We start from the raw sequence: 19880 nt of genomic DNA on the forward strand, positions 1-19880 counted from the left end.
CCCGCTCCGCCCCCCCCCCCCCCCCCGCCCCGCCCCGGGCCCTGCGCGCCGCCGGCACCGGGAGGGGCTTCGGCACCGGCAGGCACCGGCGGCACCGGGAGCCGCTCGGCAGCGCCCTGCTCGGCCCCGGGAGGTGCCGGTCCCGCTGCACCGGGACCTGCTGGGCGCCAGGAACCGAGGCACCGGGACCTGCCCGGTATCAGCCCACTCGGCACCGGGAGGCACCGACCCCGGTGTACCGGGACCTGCTCGGCACCGGGAACCGATGCACCGGGACCTGCTCGGTACCAGCCCACTCGACACCGGGGGACACCGGTCCCTGCCCGGTACCGGTACCCGGTGCACCGGGACCTGCTCTGTTCAGACTCTTTGGAAGGGGCAGGATCCGGCCACCCCCGGCACCCCAACTCCGGGATGGGACCAGCAGCAGGACACCAGCCCCAGCCCTGCTGCTGTACCCTGGAGAGCCCAGGGGCTGCAGCACCTTGGGGACCCCCCCGAGGAGGGGGGAACCCAGCGGGGACAGCCCCCACCGGAGCCCTCCCCAGGACCCTGCTGGGGGTCGGGGAGCTGGGAGCATGCAGGCACCCCAGGCACCCACCCCTCTGCCTGCCCCAGGCAGAGCCGTGCCCCCGGCCCCCTCCCCAGAGACGAGGCAGAGCCCGGCAAGCTCAGGCTACCATTTATTGTAAAAGGCCAGCGGTGCCTGCGGCGCCCTGAGCAGGCTTGGCCAGGGCCCCAAGGAGGTATTTAAAAGTGCTATTTACACCGAGCGAGCGCCGGGGTGTGCGGCCCCCCCAGGGATCCCCTCTCTGCCCCCGCAGCCCCCCCACCCAGCTCAGTAAAAGCTCTTCGCAGCTCCCCGGCTCTTGGTCGCGTCCTTCCCAGCGTGTCCCCGGCATTCCCTGGGGCTGGCGTCGGTGCCCCTCAGCGCCGGCGTTGGCTGAGCACCAGCACCCACGGCGCAGCCCGAGGCGTCGCGGCAGGCGGTGCCGGGGGGCTCCCCGCGCTTGCCCATGGTCAGGATGCCCGCGGCGTGGTTGCCGGAGCCGTGCAGCAGGCGGTAGAGGCGGCTCTGGAAGGCCGGCGGGACACTCTTCCTCTTGCCCAGCGTGAGGATGCCTGCGGCGTGGTTGCCCATGCCGTGCAGGAGGTCGTAGATGCGGCACGAGCAGGTTTTCTGCCGGCAGCACTCGGGCAGGTTCTGGCGGGCGGCGGCCAGGGAGCAGAGCAGGAGCAGGAGCAGGAGGCAGGCGGCTCTCTGGAGCTGCCCGATAACGGCTGGCATCACTGCAGGGCACCCGCAGAGCCAGCCGGGGCTGCTGCCGTGCCCCCCCAGGGCTGCCAGCACCCTGACAGTGGCTCGGCTCCCATCCACCCCACTCGCTGCAGGGGCTCAGCCCCGTACCCTCAGCACCACCCTTCAGCGCTCCGGGGCACAGCCAACACCGCTCCCCTGGGCACAGAGGGGACCCCAAAGCTCCTCACTTCCCCATCCCAGCCCCCAAATCCACGGCCCCCAGCCACGCTGCCAGCAGGAGCTGGCCACGGGTACCCTCACCGTGCCGCTTACCCCACTGCGGCACACGGCAGCCCCAGGAGCACCCTCCCCTCGTCACCAAGAGCCACGGGATGAGCACCCACGCTTGGCTGATGCTGGAGCAGCGCACAGCACGCACCCAGCTCCCTCCCGAGGAGCCCGTGCAGGGCTGAGCCCCCCGCAGCTGCTCCTTGTCGGCTTTGGGGAGCCCCTGGGAGCCCCAAGGGACTGGCCCAGCCCTTGTGCACCCCGAGACCCCCAGCCCCACATCGCCGGCCCCACCTTGGCGTTCGGCACCTCCATCCTTCCCGGCGTCTTCAGGTGGCCGAGCGGCACTGGGGCATGTCCTGCCAGGGCCGAGGAGCGCAGCTGCCCTGAGCTGTGCACCCTACACCGGGGCTTTATAGGGGTTGCCCCCCCCCGGCCCCCAGCCCCCGGCACAATAGCATTGCCAAAAATACCAGCGGGAGCAGCGGGGCTGGTCTCTGGGAGACGCGCACCCTTTGTTGCCGGTAGCTCGGAGACGGGCCAGGCCTTTCCCCTCATTTGCGGCTCCGCATTATGAGGGTGCAGCGCGGGGCCGGGGTGCGCGGCGCTAATGAGGCCGTAATTACCCGAGGGACCCGCGGCCGGGCCAGCACAAAGCGGCCTGAAGGTCAGCACCGGGGGAAGCGCCGTCACCGCTCCCGACAACAGGTCCGGTCCTGGTGGCCCCAATTAGGCTAATTACTGCCCCGAACAAAGGGGTGCCAGGCAGCCGCGTGGCGCGGTGACGTGCGGGGCTGGTGCCCCCTGAACCCGGCTGGTGCCGGCGGAAGGATGCGGCCCCCCCACCCCACTGCCACCCGCTGTCCTCCTCGGTGACCCCATCCCCGTCTCGCCCGGTGTGTCGGCGTGGAGAGGGAGCGGAGGGCACGGCGTGGGTCTCGCACACTTTATAAACGCTCCGCAGCCCCGGTCCGACCCCAGACCAACCCCACGCTCACCGCCCGCGCCTGGGGCGTGCTCGCCCTGGGGACAAACCCAGGACGATTTCCCTGATGCCGTAGGACACATCTGCTGGCAGCTCCGGTCTGCAGCGGCCCCGCAGCCCCTGCGCCCCCCGCGAGCTGTTCCCCAGGTGCCTGCCCAGCCCCTCTGCACAGCGGGGGGGCACGGAGACACCGGGGAGGGGAAGGGACCCCCTGGAAGCAAATCCTGCAGCCCTGAGAGCAGGACCCCGCACCTGGGGTGGCTTTTTACAAGGGGGAGGGGGGTCGGGCACAGCAGGCTGGGGTGCATGCACACGGTCATTGGGGTGCCAGCAGCCCCCACTGGCCCCACAGCAAGGTGCCTGCTCTGGAAGCAGATGGGGGAGATGGATGAGACCCCAGGAGCTCGGGGGGGGGCAGGCGGGAGTGGGGACCCCCCCCCCATCTCCCTGCCATGCCCAGAGCGGGTCCCCAAGCGGGCACACCGCTGCGCCAGCCCCACTGCGACCTGCACCCTGCCCATTTTCATCCCTGTCCCAAAACGAGCCGCGGGCAGGCTGGGGCTCTCCGGTCCTGGTCCCCGCAAGCGGGGCTGCTCCATCGGGCTCCCCCCACCCCCCCCAGCCCCAGGCCGGGGTCAGCAGGACGCCGTGTCGCCACCTCCTTCTGCCTCGGGGATGGGCTCCAGCGGGGCGCGCAGCCGGGAGGCCTCGGGCGAGGCCGAGCCGTTCCTGCCGATGCCGCAGGACTGCCCGGCGTTGTGGATCTGCCAGAGGTTGTCCAGCGCCTCCGCCTTGGCGTGCTTGAGGAGGTCGGCCTGGCCCTGCCACGGGGGGGGGGGGAGAGGCTGTCAGGGGACGTGGCCGTGGGCGTGCGGGGTCCCAGCGTGCCACCTCCAGCCCCCGTTTGTGCCACGCAGCCACGGGCCCATGAGGGGCAGCGGGGAATTGCTGGGTACGGGCGCATCGCGGACCAGGAACGGCCCCAGAGCATCCCCCCAGAGCATCCCCCCGGTGCCAGTGCCCATGTTCTTGGCACAGTGGTGGGGAGGGATGGCGGTGGTGGTGATGGCCACGGCGCCGTCCCCCCCTCACCTTCAGGACGGTGATGTTCCAGGCGAAGCTCTCCAGCGCCTTCTGCAGCTTCCGTCCCCGCAGCCCCTCCTTGGCCTCGATGCGGTGCAGCTCCTTGTGGAAGTCCATGCCTGGGAAAGGGGCACACGAAGGGGGGGGGCACGCTCAGGACCACGGGGTACGGGGACAGCCAGCGCCCACGAGGGATGGGGACCGGCTGCCTTTCTCCCACGGCTGCCTGGGCTCCCCAGCGCATCGCTGGGGACCGCGGGTGGTCTCGGCAGCCCCGAGCCCCCTCCACTTGGGGAACGTGGTCCCAACGCAGCCCCCACCAGCTCGCCACCCCCCTCAGCCACAGCCCTTGGTGGGTTCGGATCTTGGGGGACGCGGGGGTCTGGACGTTCAGCAGTTACCCCCGGGGGGGCAGATGCATGGCTCCTGCACGCTGCAGCCCACCCAGGGGGGCACAGAGCGGGGCCGCCGGGCCCCCCCCGTGCCGTAGCGCAGGCCCCCGCGCCGTGCACCGCGTGATGTCCTCGTGAGCGGGTGCTATATTTACCCCTCCCTGACGCAGCACCGGCTCCGGGCCCACACGAGGGCTCCTACACACGCCTGCTCGCCCCCGTGCTGTCAATCAGCTCGCCCCCACCCCGCACCCCCAGCCCTGCCACCAGCACCCCCAGAACCCCCCCCCCCCCTCCCAGTACCCAAAGCCATGCCGGGACCACTGGGGCTCATCCACGGCACAGCCAAGGGTGTGAAAGCAGGGAGCAGCACCCGGGAACGGGGGTCAGGGTGGCAGCCCCCCAATGTGGGGGGGTCAGCAGCGGCAGCTGCACACCCCAAAGACCCCTGCCCTCAGGCAGGACAAGGGGCACGGGGGCAATGCCCACCCCCAGCAGCCCAACGGAGGGGCTCCCGCGGCCAAAGCGGTGCCGGCGGGCGCAGAGCCCACCCGCAGCCCCCCAGCCCCCCTCGCAGGCGCTCCCCCCTGTCGCTGGCAGCGGCAGCGGAGCCGAAAGCCAAATGCTCGGCGAGGTTTCCGGGCTGCCGAGCCGCCAAGGAACAAACAGGGCTGCTGGCAGCGAGGCCGGCACCCGCTGGGGGTGGCGGAGCGGGGCCCCCTCCTTCCTCCCCGGCCCCTCCAGCTCCTGGCAGCTCTCCCAGCCCCGCGGGGTGCCCACATGAAGCACTGGGGCCGGCAGACCCCCGCGCACCCTGCAAGCATCCAAGGATGCCCCTACAGCGCACGGGGTCCCAGTCCACCTTACCGGTGCGTACTGGGAGCACTGGGAGATGCTGGGAGCGGGGCTGGGGTCCTGGGCAGCTGCGGGTGCAGGGGGCAGGATGGGACACGGGGAGGGTGCACGGGGGGGGGGGACCGGGGCAGGCTGCCAGCAGCACCTGCCTGTGTGGGTTCAGCCATGTGTCTTTGAAGTCATAACATTCAGTTGCCACTTCTACCGTCAGCCCCAGTCTGTTATTTCTGATGCTAATTATATTCCGGCGTTTGGCAGCTAATGACTCTTCTCCGCTTCCTCATCAGCCTCCTCCGCTCCGCTCGCTCCCTCCCAGCCCTGCCCGCGCAGCCCCTGCAGCCCCCCCATCACCAGCAGTGCTCCCCCGGGGGGGGGACACAGCCCCTGCAGCCCCCCATCCCCAGCAGTGCTCCCCTGGGGCACGCAGCCCCTGCACCTTCCCGCTCCCTGCCTTCTCTCCTTGCAGCGCATCCAGGACATGGGAAAAACGCAGAGCTGGACCCCCCCCGATGGAAATCTCCCCCCATGCCAGCCGGGTGCTGACCTCCAGCTGCAGCACGCACCCAGCCGGGGCACCCCCACATACCCCCCCTTGCCCCTCACCAGGCACGGCAGCACGCTTGGCACCGCCCGTGCACGGATCCGGAGCCCGGTGCCGGATTGATCCGATCCCTGCGGGGGGACACACGTCCTCAGGGGGCTTGGAAGCACCCCCCCCCCCATTTCTGGCACCCCTGGAACATGCTCCAGCTCTGGGGTCACCCCCCCGCACCCACCTGCCTGCTGCGCCTGGATGAGCTTGCTGTGCACCGCGTCGGCGGACTCGATCAGCGTCCGGCTGGTCTGGATCATCTGGGGACAGAGGGGCACCCCGAGGTGCTGAGCAGCCCCCCCACCCACCCCCCACCCCACATCCCACCCCACGCACCCTGCCCGCCGAGAGGATGGGGAGAAAAGGGGGCGGGGGGGGTCTGGCTGGGGGTCCCCCCGGCACGGTGCAGCCAGGTGCGGTGCAGCCAGCGCCTGGCCGGCAGCCAGGTCCCCCTGCAACACAAAGGAAGGAAGCGGCTCCGGCTTCGGCTCTTAACGGGATTCCTCCCGCCGGGCGGCCCCGCAGGATGCCCCGTGAGCCAGATGGGGTCTGCGGGGTCCCGGGTCTGTGGGGTCCCGGGTCTGCGGGGTCCCTCGGGGCATCTCCCAGCCGGTCCCCCCCTTGCACCGCGATGGATCCGGTGATTTTTTGGGGACCCCGCCCTGGGGCTGCCCCACGCACGCAGCTGTAGGCGAGGCAGGATGGTGCTGCTGGTGCTGCCGGCCCCGCTGAGCGTCCCCATCCCGCAGCTTACCGTCTCGTAGGCGGTGAGGACCTTGCGCAGCAGGTCGGGGATGGGGCCCTGCGCCTCCATGGCGGGGTACTGCTCTGCCAGGTTGAGGGTGACGCTGGGCGCGCTGTCGCTGTGCAGCAGCCACGCCGCCACCGTCAGGATGCACTGCTTCATGTTGGCGGCGGGCGTCAGGCCGCACAGCTCCTTGAAGGAGACCAACGCGTTCTGCGGGCAGAGACCGGCGTCAGGGGATGCGGAGCACCCCCAGGACCTCCCCCCCCCAGCCCAGCACCATCCTCCTCCCCAAAAACCCGCGGTGCCCCTGCCGGGTCTTGGTACCTGCACGTTCTCCCGCAGGTCGGTGGCCTCCCGCAGGGGCTGGGTGGCCGTCCGGAAGACCTCATCGATGGCCTTGATGCCGGTGGCCTTGGTGGAGGTGTACTCCCGCACCCGGCGGCCCCGGCGCCCCGCCAGCCCCCGGCGGTGCCCCTTGCCCCCGCCGCGGCGGTCGGTGATGGCCACGTGCACGAAGAGGGTGGCGTGGGGCAAGGGCTCCCCGGCCAGAGACTGGAGGGGGACGTGGCGGTACCCGGGCTGCAGGCACTCGAAGGGGATGGTGTACTGGGCGATGAACTCGTCCCCGATATAGTCGTCGTCCAGCACGACGAAGCGCAGCACGGCCAGCTCGGGGAGGTTGATCTGGAACTCCAGGCTCTCGTCGAAGACGGGGTTGTCCCCGCTCTGCAGGGCCGTCTTGGTGCGGTGCTCGGCGCAGTCGGCCGGGATGCCGTGGATCTCGGCGCAGACGTAGGGCTCCACCACCTCCCCCTTGGCCCCCGAGCCTTTGGGCTTGGGCAGGTTCTGCCCACTGATGACCTTGAGGTGCAGGAGCTGGGCGGGCACCCCGGGCAATGAGTCCTTGGCATTGGCACTGAAGTAGGAGACCTCCTCCCGCATGATGGCGGGGCGCAGGACGTAGCCGCAAGCCCCGTTCTGCCGGAACCAGCCCGCGTTCAGGTCCATCATGAGCCCCGGCGTCTGGTAGTTCATGGCCACCATCTGGCAGCCGCACTTCCAGAAGTCCTGCGGGTTCATGTTGCTGGCGTCGATGCGCATGGGGCTGGGGTAGACGCGGGAGAGGAACCGCTTGTTGTAGCTCACCAGCTCCGCCGGGCACTCGTTGGCGAAGCGGCCGGCCTCCACCTCGCTGAAGGAGCACATCTCCCAGTAGCGCTGCCCGCGCCGCGAGCTCTCGAAGTCCTGGAAGGGGACGGCCTGGCAGAGGCTCACCAGCTCCGAGAGCTCCCGGCTGAGCCGCGCTCGCCGCAGGCCCCCTCCCTCTGCCACCTCCCGGTCCTCCTGGCCCAGCCTCCGCGCCAGCTCCCAGCCTTCCTCCTCGTCCGACACCTCCCCTTCGCTGTCCTCGCAGCCGGGCGGCAGCTTCTTGCCCTTGATGAGGATGCGGCCCTTGAGCTGCTCCGGGGAGGGCAGGTAGGAGGCGGCGGGGTCGGGCGGCTCCAGGTAGAGCTTCTCGCCCAGCGTCTTGCGCAGGCACTGGGCGGCCAGGCGCTGCTGGGCGGCCGAGCAGCGCACCACCAGGCAGAGGATGAGGGGGTAGGCGGAGGCGGTGAAGGCGTGCTGGTCGATCAGCCCCACCACGGTGCGGAAGGGCACGCAGGAGGCCCCCGAGGGGCTGGTGTAGACCACGGGCTCGCCATCGGGGCCGTCCCACAGCACCAGCTCGATGCTGCGGCAGCCCAGCCCCAGGGCGCTGATATAGCCGCTGATGTCCGAGCGGCCCCAGAAGTTGTCCTCCAGCAGGCAGGCGCTGTGGGCAGAGCTGATGTAGTAGTGCGAGAGGGGCTGCGCCATGTCCTGGCACACCTTGCGGTGCTGCGGGTCGAAGATGGAGCAGTCGGAGGAGAGCAGGTAGCGGGTGAAGCCGTCGATGGCCAGGTAGCCCTTCTCCCGGCCCTCCTTGGAGGGCTCGTACTTGCTGACGATCTCCAGGCACTTCTCCTCCGTCACCCCCTCCATGCCCTGCTCCACCTCCAGGAACATCAGCAGGTCCTTGAGGCCCAGGTACTCCTTGTTGCTGGAGAACTGCACCAGCAGGAAGAAGATCTCGGGGCGGGTGCAGAGCTCGCAGTACGCCTCCACGAAGAGGTCGCAGGCCACCTCGGCGCCGGGGCGCTCGCCGGCTTTCTGCAGCTCCTTGAACTTGAGCTCGATGGTGGACACCTTCATGCCCGGGTTGAGCGCTTTGATGAGCTGCACGGCCCGGGGCACGGGGATGCGGCCGGACTTCTCCAGGTCGGCGAGGTCAAAGACGGAGGAGATCCAGGAGGTCCGCAGGCTGGGGTGGCCGGTCCCTGGCGCCTCGGGCGTGTGCTTCCCGTAGGACACCAGGTACCGGAGCCCCATCACCCAGGCGCTCACCACGTCGGCCGAGCTGGCCACCAAGTCCAGGGACTCGTAGTTGTCTCCGTAGATGATGGAGAAGGCGCACTCGTCGGGGAACTGGTCGGAGAGGCCGTTGCTGCGCAGGATGGGGGTCTTCTTGCCCACCCGCACCTCTTTCACCGACTTGATCTCAATCTTGGCCTTCTCCGAGTCCTTCTTGGAGGGCTCCCAGCGCACGGAGCGCATGTCGGCGTCCAGCACGAAGAAGCGGCTGTACATGCGGGAGTTGGAGCGCACCTTCTTCAGCTCGCAGCCCTCCAGCATGAAGGAGATGCAGGCGGCCGTGCTGTTGATCTTCCGGTCGTTGGGCATGGTGCTGAACGAGACCGTCTTCTTCTTCTGCATGGGTCGCTGCCGAGAGCCATCCTGCCGGGGGGGGGAAGAGGGCAGAGCCATCAGAGCAACGCACCATGCACCCACCGGTCCCCCTGGGATCCCCACCCCAGCTCCGATACGCAGCGAGGGGCCCTGGGGTGCCCCCGCATCGTGCAAAGCCCAGCCTGGTCCCCCTGAACCCTCTCCCCCCCCCCATCCCAAAGGCTGGGAGCCGGCTCCAGCCAGGGCCTCCCCCACTGCCAGGCTTATTTTAACTCCGTGTTCCTTCCTTCCTTCCTTCCTGCTCCCGGCCGTGAGCCGGATCCTTCCCCACCGCTCGCTCACCCTCTGGGGCACAGCCGCGCACAGGCACGGTCCCCATCGTCCTGGGGTCTGGGGACACGGGAGGGGAAAGGGCCTCCTGGCAGGACCCCCCCGTGCCCACACCAGCCCCATGCCCCAGAGGGACACACACCGTGGCCCCCCCTGCACCCTCAGGAGACCAGCTCCAGGCAGCAGGGGAAAAAAGGCTCCCCCGAGGCAGGGAAGGGGAGACCCTGTTACCGAAAGGGTCGGAGGAGGCGGGGGATAGGGGGAACAGCAGGGCTGGGAGCATATTATGGGTTGGATTTCATTAAGTAGTGCAGCAGGGAGGAGGTTTAATCCACTTCTTCAAGATTATGGTGAGTCACCTCTAATCTGGCGGTGCCTCCGGCACATGCAGGCTCTTCCCAGCTGCCAGGGCTTGGGGACGATGGGGTGTCCCCTCCGGCACCCTGAGAGCTTTCACACCTCCACGGCGCAGCTGTTGCAGCCTGGGCTAAGAGCCCAGGCACAGATTTTGTGGTGTTTCACCCCAAACGGTCTCCATTTACCCTTGTGGGGACAGGCAGCCAGCTCCAGCCACGGGTGCCCAGGGCGCAATGCCCCAGGGAAGGGGAAACCGGCTCCAGCCCCCAGCCCCTTTTTAGAGCTGGCTGGATGCTGCTGGGTCAGGGGGAGACACCACGCTGGGTGCATTGCGGGACCCAGCTCAGCCTCTGCGGGATGGGGAGGTGGGCACAGGGCAGGGCTCGGGTGGGAGATCCCCCTGGGACGGTCACCCCAGGGCTGAGCCGCCGTGCCGGGTGCAGAGGGTTCAGCGGCAGGCTGTGCCATCGCCAGCCCTGCGGGGACGGACCCGGCGGCCCAGCCATCTGCACTGCCACCACGACGCTTCCTGCGAGCAGCAATCTGAGCGCGCCACTGCCTCGCGGCACCAGGCCCGGCCCCGCGCCCGCCCCGCTCGCAGGGTGACCGCTGGCAGCGGGGAGCACGGTGCAGGACCCTCACCCGCACCCCTCCGTGCCCGCACCCCACCCCGGTGCGCACCCCACCCCTGCACCGGGCCCCAGAGCAGAAAACAGGAAATCCATCCGGAAAGGAAACGCGGGGCGGGGGGCCTGCTCGCACCCAGCGGCCGCCGGGACCTGCCTCCAGCTGTGCCGGAGCCTGCCCTCGCCCACCACAGGCAGCCGAAACCCACCCCTCCAGCACCGGCTCCGCTCCCACGGCCGGCGAGCCCTCGGCGTGCACCGCGGGGTGCGATGCTCGAGCATCTCCCGGTGCCTCCTGCAGCTGAATGCATTCACGCCTTGCCCCTGCAGCCCACTGGGTTAAGGCAGAGGGAGAGAAAAGCCGCTGCTCGCAGGCAGCCCGTTGTGGTGGCGTGCTCCAAGCTGGCTGACCCGGGGATGCTCGGCGAGGCACGGGTGCGAGCGGTGCAGGCAGCGCTCCCTGGGGTGCTAAGTAGGTCAGTAGCAGAGGCAGGAGAACGCGGTGCCTGGAGTCGGGAGAGTCCCTGCCACCGCCCACGGGGAGCACGGAGGATCCCGGCTGCAGGGCACGGCTCTGGAGTGGGGCATGGTGCACGCTGTGCTGCCGCTCACATCGCACTCGTGCAGTCCTGCTCGGTGGAGGGGAGCTGCCAAATCCCACGCCGCTGGTGACGCTGCCCACCATGCCCACCATGCCTGCGCCGACGCCGAGTGCTGGCAGCCAGCTGGGCACGGACGGCACATCCTAACCCACCTCCCTGCACCCTGCCCAGCTCAGCAGCGTGTGCTCAGCACCACTTTAGCCAATTACCTCCTGTCGTTAGTGCCCTGGTGAGCACGGCAGCCCTAACCCCAGCCGCCGCGTGACCCCGCTCGTTACGCAGCTAAACGAGCACACCGGGATGCGCCCATCGGGCCACGGACCTGCCGGGTATCCCCAGGGGGGGTCTCCAGCAGCGCAGCGGCTTCTGATGGTAGGAAATAGAGAAACCGAAAGCCTCTGGGGCTGAGGTGCCTTGGAAGGAGCTGCAGCTCTGCTGCCTGGCGGAGGGGAGCAGGACGCCTTGTCCCTACGGGACTGTTCCTGGGTCTGGCTGGGACACGCCGCAGCCACGTCCCGCGCGCCGGTTCTCCCCGCTGCCCCAGTCCCGGGGGCAGAGCAGGGATGTGGGCAGGCAGCAGCGGAGCGGAGGCAGCGGGAGGCCAGGCACAGCCAGGGCTTTTCTACAGTCATTTGTTCCCTGCCAAGAAGACAGAGAGTGACACATCCACTCCCCGCGGCACCAGCTGCCGCTACCCAGCGAGGGGCTGCTGGAGCCCGGGCCCCGTGCGGAGGCACCGGCGCTGCTCCTGGGGCTCGGGCAGGAAGGGGAAGGCCCCACTCATGGGGGGCAGGACAGCAGGGTGCTGGGGAAGGGCCACATCCTGAAGTGGGGAGGAACAGACCCGGTACCCCCAAGGCCCCCTCCAGCATCCTCCCTACTCACCAGCCCCCCAAACTCTTCTGCTTCCAGCCTGGAGAAGAAAGCAGGGAACAGGTCCTCGAGCCAGGACGCCGGGACAGCAGCCTCCCTGCTCTCCGTCCCCCACGAAGCCGCTCTCTGCAGTCCCATCGCTGCACAGGGCCAGCTCCAGCACCACCCCGTACTGGTCCTGAGCTCCCCCGGCCCCAGCACAGCCGCTGATTCTACTTTCAGATTCACTCCTCCAGCCTTTTCTGGAAATCCCATAAAATAACAGAGCCTGCGGCTCTTCCCACATGTGCTTCCACTTAGTCACCAGCCGGTCTCTGCCCGTCCCGCTGCCCCACAGCCCGCAATCAATCTGTGCCCTTGGTCCAAGCTGGGGGGCACAGAGCCCCCCCCCCCAGCCCTGCGTGGGCACAGAGGGGGGGCAGCAAGCTGTGACACCAGGGCAGAGCCCTGCAGCATGGGAACAGCCTCAGCATCCCCCAGGGATTTGGGGCCAAGCAGCTGCTCCCCAGGTCCTGCCAAGCACAGCCCCTGGGGGCAAGGACACGGGGTTCCGTGGGAACCCAGACCTCCTGGGGGGCCCCAGGGACCCTTCCCGATGCCACCACCCTCTCGCCAGCCGCTGTGCAGAGCCCTGGGTGGGGTTTTTGGGGAGGCAGCAGCTCCCCGCTGACCGCCCCCATGAGCTGGGGCAGAGCCAGGGCTTTGGGGTCCCTGCTGCTGGGTGGGGGGGGCTGGCGGAGGACAGGCTGTCCCCTGTCCCTGCTGAGGGATGCAGGAGCCTCTCTGGGGACACGAGCAGGACTGCCGTGTCCAAATGGGAATGGTAGAGGAGGGCGAGTGACCGGTGCCCACACAGTCCCACGGGCAGCGCGCCCACCTCGCTGTCCCCACAGCCTCACCTGAGAGAGGAGCTCAGCCCGGTCGGGGTGTAAGGCACAGCCCCAGGAACTCAGAGCTGTGGGATCCAGCACCACGGAGAGATGGGGACCTGCAGCAGGGAAAGCCCAAGCCCGGAGGGTCTCGGAGACGTGTGACGGACCAGAAGAGGCTGGGGGACAACATCCCGCATTGGCATCCTCCACCGCCAGTGTGACCCCCACTGGCACTTGCTCTGGGTCACCCAACCTTCCCCTAAGGCCAAATCCTGCGGTGATGCACAGCAGGGACGGGGGGATGCACCCAGCCGAGAGGCAAGCGAAGGGGAGCAGCAGCCCTGGCACATTTGCCTCCAGCTTGCACAGCACCCCGCAGCCTCTCCCAGTGGCAGAGCCTGGGCTGCGGGGGGGGACAGGAGACCCCACGAGGTCCCCGAGCACACACTGCACACCGACACGGGCCTTTGTGGCTGCAGGAGCCCAGGGAGGTCCCCTCGGCATCCCGGTGTGGGGCACAGCCCGGCCACCCCGCAGAGGTTTGCAGCAGGAGCCCAGCCAGGGGCAGGGGGACCCCAAAGGCACCCGACGCCCCCCGCCCAGGTCTCTGGGGCACGAGGCCAGGGCCGGGCGGGCAGCACGGGAACAGCCCCCACGCGGGGTATTAATAGTACCGGAGCTCTACCGGCTTAAAATAGGCTGCCAGGAGTGGGGAGGCGGGTCCCGGGCGGACGCGACCTATTGTGTCAGCGAGCAACGCCGACGTAAGCGCAATTAGGGGGGCTGATTTAGAAAAAACACACGCGTGACCCCCCCCGCCCACCGGCACGGGGGAGCCCAGGCCCCCCCCCCCCCAGACCCACAGCACCCTTGGTCCCCCCACCCGGCCGTGGCTCGGCTCTCGGGAGGTCACGGGAGCTGGGCCCGAGGCTCGATGCGAGGGAACGCAGGAAGATGCTCAGGAGCAGGCAGCACCCATGGGTGCCCCCACGCAGGAGGGGGTGATGCTGGGGTGCGATGCCCATCACAGGGGCAGCGTGGCCGTGCAGGGAGCTCACAGGGTGGGGGCTACGTGGGGGCGATTCCCAGCCGGGCACGGACAACAGGCCTGGCCTGGGGAGCGCACAAAGGGGTTTGCCCTTGGGGGACCCAGGCTGCCGGCAGGGCGAGGGGACGCGGTGCCAGCGCTGGTGGGAGCAGCACCCAGCACTGCACCAGCACCCAGCCGGGCGGCATCCCCGGCCCTACGCCCCCTCCGGCCGGGGGAACCGGGGGCAGCGGCTCCCCGCCACCGCCCCTGGACCCCCAGGGATGTTGGGGGGGCGCTCAGAGGGCACCGGGGGCTGCGGGAACCGGCACAGAACCGGCTCCGGGGAACCTCTGCTCGCTCCGGCCCGGCCGGGCTCCGAAGCACCGAGCCCCGGGCAGGTACCGGCCGGTGCCGGGGGCTGGGGCGAGCAACCGGGGCATCCCGGTGTGTGTGAAGGGGGGGGGCGGTGAACCGGGAGGAACCGGGAGGGCTCGGGGCAGGGCGCGGGCTCTCACCTTCATGATGCTGGCGCGGGGCGCGGCGGGCGCGGGGCTCCGCTCCACCGAGTCCTCGCGGCTGCTGCTGCCCGAGCCCGAACCGGGGCTGCCGCCGCCGCCGCCGCCGCTGCGGGGCCCGTTGGGCAGCGGCACGGCGGGGCGGGGCGAGCCCGGCGGCGGGGCGCCCCGGGGCCCCTCCGCCATCCCCGCCGCACCAGGGCAGCGGCCGCCGCGGGGCCCCGGGCGCCCCGGTGCCTGCGCCCGCCGCCGCCGCCGCCGCTGCTGCGGGCTCGGTGGCGGAGCGGGAGGGAGGCGGGGACGGGCCGGGGCCGGGGCCGGGGGCGGAGACGGAGACGGCGCGGTTCCCCCCCACCTCCTCTTCCTCCTCCTCCTCCTCCTCCTCCTCGTCCTGCCCGCCCCGGGCTGCAGCGGAGCACGGCGGGGAGCGGGGCCGGGCACCGGGCACCGGCACCCCCAGGGCCTCCGCCCAGCGCTGCAGCGCATGGTCTTGGTGGCCGCCCCAAAGCGCCGGGCCCCCGGCCAAGCCTGCACCCGAGGCAGCTTGGTCCTAAATGAGCCTGCAGCCTGGTACCCAAAGCCAGCCCGGTACCCAAAGCCACCCTGGCATCCTGCAGCCTGGTACCCAAAGCCAGCCCGGTGCCCAAAGCCACCCTGGCATCCCGCAGTTCGTTACCCAAAGCCAGCCCGGTGCCCCAACCCAGCCCACATCTTGCAGCCTGGTGCTCAAAGCGATCTTGCACCCTGCAGCCTGGCACCCAAACCCAGCCCGAATCTTGCAGCCTGGTGCTCAGGTTGATCTTGCACCCTGCAGCCTGGTTCCTGAAAGGAGCTTGCACCCTGGCATCCTGCAGCCTGGTACCCAAAGCCAGCCTGGTACTTAAACCAAGCCTGCAGCCTGCAGCCCGGTACCCAAAGCCAGCCCGCATTTTGCAGCCTGGTGCTCAGACAGACCTTGCATCCTGCAGCCTGGTACCTGAAATCTTGCACCCTGGCATCCTGCAGCCTAGTACCCAAACCCAGCCCGGTGCCCCAGCCCAGCCCATATCCTGCAGCCTGGTGCTCAAATCAACCTCGCGCCCTGCAGCCTGGTACCTGAAAGGAGCTTGCACCCTAGCATCCTACAGCCTGGCACCCAAACCCAGCCTGGCACCCTGCAGCCTGGTCCCCAAACCCAGCCTGGCACCCTGCAGCCTGGTCCCCAAACCCAGCCTGGCACCCTGCAGCCTGGTCCCCAAACCCAGCCTGGCATCCTGCAGACTGGTCCCCAAACCTGCATCTTGCAGCCTGGTGCTCAGATCAACCTTGCACCCTGCAGCCTGGCGCCCAAACCCAGCCCACACCCTGCAGCCCGGTGCTCCGATCGACCTGGCGCCCCGCAGCCTGGTGCCTGAAACAACCTCACACCCTGCAGCTCGGTGCAATGCCTGGCCCAACACCCTGCTCGTTCAAGCAGGGGGGCTCGAGGCTTTGCTGCGGGGCACAGCGGGGTCCCCAGGAAGGGCTGCGGGTGTGCACGGCGCAGGCAGAGGGATGGGCAGCGCCGCGGGGCTCCCCAGGCTGTGTGCTGCTGTACAGCTCCCTGCCAGCACCAGGGAGCCGGGAGCAACCCCAAACCCTCCCCGGCCACACCGTTTCTCCCCTGCTTGCAACAGGAATTCTGCTCCAGGCTTTTCTTCCAGCAGGGGATGGGAGGGAAGGGGCCTTTGCATGATTCTCATCCCTGGCAGGGAGGCTTTGGCTGCACCATGGGGGATGCTTCATGCGTGCCTTGTTTAAGACAATGTCTTCTGCCAGAGGCCCTGCTCGCCCCCACCCCGGTAACAGCTGCCTGCACAGCATGTCCCCTAAGCATCACGGCTCAGTAGCCCTTAAAATAAACCTTAGTGAGCAGGAGAAAGGACCAGTCCCCGCCACGTGTCCCCACCAGACACTCCCAGAGCCCCAGGACAGACGCTGAACTGGTTAAATATTCATGGCTGACCCTTCCCCAGGACCAAGAGCAAGCAACAACGGCAACTTCTCCTCAAAGCGGATAGTCGGGGTCGTCATCAAGAATCTCTTAATGAGGATTAAAAACGTATTAAAAAAAAAAAATCAATCCCAGAGCGCTGCCCTTTGTTTATATTTGAGAGATAATCCTCCTTTATTTTGCTTCTGTTCTTTACAAAACACTAAAAAAGCCCTTCCTGGAGCTGATTGTTCCCGAAGCAGCAGACACAGCTGGAGCCCGGCGGAGGGGCTGCCCCATGGCAGCAGCTCCTGCGGCCACCGCGTGCCCTGCCTGGGACATCCATGCCAGGGGAGCAAAATGCCACCGGGCCCCGAGGCTGCCAGCTCCTGGGAAGTTTTCTGCTGTCGCCCCTGCTGGCCACGGGCTGTGAGCACCGAGGTGGCCCTCAGGAAAGCCTCAGAAAAGCTCTGAGGCTGGTGGCGGGCACTGCCAAGGCACCGAGCAGAGTAGGGACCAAGCCTGGCACATCCAGAAAGCCCCTGGTGATGCTCGCCCACGCCCACGGTCCCCCTCTGTGCCCCCAAAAAGTCCTGAGAAGGGCCAGCAGCGGGCTCCAGCGGTGTGGGAGCAGGCACGTGGTTGAGCTCGCTGCCTCCATCCGCTCTGCGCAGCCAAACCCCGCGGGGCCGGGTGCCCTCGCCCCCGCTAGGGAGGCACCCTGGCCCCGATCCCTCCCTGGAAGGCACACACCAAGCAAACCCCGGCGGCGAGCGGGCTGCTTTCAGGAGATAACGGTGCTCTGGATGACGGCCAGCAGCCGCTCCTCCCGCAGGACCCTGGGCATGGGGACGGGGGAGCCCAGGGCCTCCCGCAGCTGGGCGAAAGCCCCGGCCCCCACCAGGTGCAGGCGCAGGGGCCCGATGCTGCCCTTGAAGCGGAACGATTTGTAGACGGGGAAATCCTCCTGCAGGCAGTGGTCCAGCTGCAGAGAGACGGGGAGGAGGCCCTCACAGGTCCTAAAGCCCTTTTCCCTACAGAGCAGCCGCCACCCGCCGCAACACCCAGAACCCCCAGGCTCCCTGCTCCAGGGAAGGAGCCCCTTTGCCAAAAGTCCTCCTGCACAGCCGTACCCACGTCCCCCCCTCCTGCACGCAGCAGCCCCGTGGGCACTGCCTGCGGGCTCCCGCAGCCAGCACAGCTCAGCAAAGCCGTTCCCAAGGTGCCCAGGCTGCCGGCGAGCACTGCCACCGCGTGGCTGCGGGGCTGGCAGGGGGCAGGCGGGGAGCAGGCAGCAGGATCTGCAACCTGCCTGCAGCCAGCAGACCCCCCCCAAAACCCTGAGCCCCCCCCTTACCTTGTAGCGCTGCCCCTCCGACAGGTCCCTCAGGCCCCGCAGCTCCACGAACACCTCGTAATGGGGGGCGCAGACCCCCGAGGAGGCGCCTGCAGCAGTGCCACGAGCGCGTTAAAGCCGCCCGCAGCCCCCAGCCCGGCTCGGGTGGTGCTGGCTGCGCTTTGGGGCGACCGGTGGGGCGTTTTGGGGGTGACTCACCCAGCAGGGAGCTCTCCACGCAGACGTAGTCGATCAGGCGAGCGCCCGGCCACATGCCCACGGCGCGGCACAGGCTCCGGCAGAAGCGCTCCTCGGGGATGCTCTCGCCCCGCACGCTCAGCACCTGGCTCTCCCTGCCGGTGTGGGCACGGGTGGGTGCCGCGTGCCGGGGGTGCCGCCAGCACCTGCCCCACACAGAGCCCCCCCCCAAGGCGAGGGATGTGGGTCTGGGGTGTCCTCACCTGCGCACGGGCTCCACCACGGGACACTGCTTGTTGAAGCCGGCCACCCTCAGCACCTCTCCGGCGCGGCACCTGCGCAGGCACGGGGAGCGTGAGGCCGGCGGGGGGGGTGGCGCAGGGCGTGCAGCCCCCCCGGAGCACGGCAGCAGGGAGGCACCTGTACTCCCCGGGCCGGGCGGTCAGAACCAGGCTGTACTCCCGTCCCTCCCAGAGCTCGCCCAGCAGCACCGTCCGCTGCTCCTCCTCTTCCTCGGCCGGGCAGGGCAGGAACTCGCAGAAAGCCCAGTCGGGGCACAGCAAGAAGCGGGGCTCTGGCTCCTCCGGCCATAAGTTGACGCCGAGCAGAGCTGAACAGAGGGCAGCACCGGTCAGTGTGACCCCCCCCCCCCCCAGACCCTCCCTTCTCACCCCCTCCAAGAAGAGACCAAGGCACGGCTGTTTTTTTGGAGAGCTGAGAGGTCTCTGCGGGGCGGGATACCGCACGCAGCGAGGCACCCACCTCTGCCGGGCTTTGCGCTGCCATACAACAGGGGTCCCCCCACCCACGCCCCCACGGGGACAGCCCTGCTCGGGCCGCGCTCACCTCCTGCCGCCCGGTAGAAGGGGCAGTACAAAGGCAGCCCCCTGCACTCGGCCTGGCGCAGGGCGTCGCAGTAGAGCCGCTCCCCGCCGTGCGCCGTCCCCACCACCACCACCTGCAGCTGCGGCCACAGGCGCTGCACGATGCCCTCGAAGCCCCGGGCGCACTCAGCCCGCAGCTCGGCCGCCCGGGCGGCGTCGGGGACCAGCAGCGCCTGCAGCCGGCCCCGCAAATCTTCGGGCAGCCCGTTTTGGGGGCTCAACCTGCCCAGCGCCAGGTCCTGGGCCAGCTGGGGCCAGCCGGAGCGCAACGCCGCCAGCGCATCGTGCAGCTCGGAGGCCAGCCCGGCCTCCAGCACCCGCAGGGAGCGCGCCCGCAGGGCGAACAGCAGCTGCAGCCGCAGGGCTGCCGTCCGCGAGGGCAAAGCCCCCACCTCGGGGGGCGCGCAGTACAGGGCGGGCAGGGGCCAGCCCGCCGGGGCGCAGGGGCGAGCGGGCGCCCAGCTGAGCAGCGCGGTGCTGCGGGGGGCCAGCGCCTGCGGGAAGGCGGCGTGGAGGACGTCCAGGTAGAGCAGGGACCCCTGCGTGGGGAAGAGAGGCGAGGGATGCAGGGCGCCGGGCCCCGTTTGGGGTGCCGCGGTGCTCCCCTGAGCAGCCCGGCTGTCCCCCCCCCCTTACCTGCAGCGGGGGCTCGCAGGCCCAGCAGCACCGGAGCAAAGCCCAGAGGCTGAGCGGCGGCACCGTGTCCCCCTGCTCCCCATCAGCGCAGCCCCCCGGCAGGGGGTGACGCTCCCGAAAATCATCCGACCCTGCGAACAGACGGGGCGGGCTGAGACGCGCATCCCGCAACCCCCCCCCCAAAAACCCCCAAACCCCAACTCCCCTCCGCTTCTTAACCCACCCCCCCCAACCCCCCGCAGCCCTCCCCGGGCTCACCGTGGGCCGTGCCGGGGGGCAGCAGCCCCCGCAGCCGCCGCTCCTGGCTGTGGCGCACGTCGGTGCCCAGCACCTCCAGGCGGCGCCGGTGCCACCGGGCGGCGCGGCGGAGCGCGGCCGCGAGCAGCCGGGGGGGCAGCGGGGGGGGCCCGGGCAGCACCGCGCACACGGCCACGGCCACGGCCACCGCCAGCAGCAAGCCGGTGGCCACCGGCAGCAGCATCCCGGGGGGGGCCACCGGCAGAAGCAGCATCCCGGGGGCCGTCGCCAGCAGCATCCCCGGGACCGCCGGCAGCAGCATCCCGGGGGCGCAACCGGAGACCCCCCCCCGCTCCCCCAGCACCGCCCCGCAGCCCCCGGGACCCCCGGCCCTTGTCGCTGTCCCTTCTCCCCCAACCCCCCCGCCCCGTACCGGACCCGTTAGCACCGGGTCCGCCCCCCCCCCGGTGTTTTCCGGCTCCGG

The 19880-nt window shown here is 69.8% G+C and overlaps 1 protein-coding gene across 2 annotated transcripts; it reads right to left on the bottom strand.

Annotated features, from left to right (window-relative positions):
• Positions 1 to 77: 77 nt before the first annotated feature.
• HCRT (hypocretin neuropeptide precursor) lies at positions 78 to 19851 on the bottom strand. 2 transcript variants are annotated; one of them, XM_080565273.1, is made up of 12 exons: positions 19418 to 19851; positions 19160 to 19290; positions 18486 to 19062; positions 18060 to 18249; positions 17903 to 17974; positions 17661 to 17794; positions 17463 to 17551; positions 6508 to 8997; positions 6190 to 6393; positions 5620 to 5695; positions 3606 to 3715; positions 106 to 1267 (listed from the first exon to the last, which is right to left on the bottom strand). In XM_080565273.1, the coding sequence occupies exons 1-12, from the start codon at positions 19716 to 19718 to the stop codon at positions 839 to 841; spliced, it is 4803 nt and encodes a 1600-aa protein (XP_080421399.1). In that variant the 5' UTR covers positions 19719 to 19851; the 3' UTR covers positions 106 to 838. The 2 variants fall into 2 exon arrangements, with proteins under 2 accessions (XP_080421398.1, XP_080421399.1); XM_080565272.1 differs by lacking the exons at positions 3606 to 3715; positions 5620 to 5695; positions 6190 to 6393; ... (6 more) ...; positions 19160 to 19290; positions 19418 to 19851 and adding an exon at positions 1823 to 3142 and having other exon boundaries at positions 78 to 1267.
• Positions 19852 to 19880: the final 29 nt, after the last annotated feature.

The sequence above is a fragment of the Anser brachyrhynchus genome (genome assembly GCF_964034855.1).
Source record: "Anser brachyrhynchus genome assembly, chromosome: 22".
NCBI lineage: Eukaryota > Metazoa > Chordata > Aves > Anseriformes > Anatidae > Anser > Anser brachyrhynchus.

Excerpts from the sequence above, each read along its gene's own strand:
- HCRT (XM_080565273.1), bottom strand. The coding sequence starts at position 19,718 with ATGCTGCTGCCGGCGGTCCCGGGGATGCTGCTGGCGACGGCCCCCGGG. Across the intron at positions 18,250-18,485 it reads CTTCTACCGGGCGGCAGGAG|CTCTGCTCGGCGTCAACTTA; the intron begins GTGAGCGCGGCC and ends CCCTCTGTTCAG. Across the intron at positions 17,975-18,059 it reads GCCCGGCCCGGGGAGTACAG|GTGCCGCGCCGGAGAGGTGC; the intron begins GTGCCTCCCTGC and ends GTGCCTGCGCAG.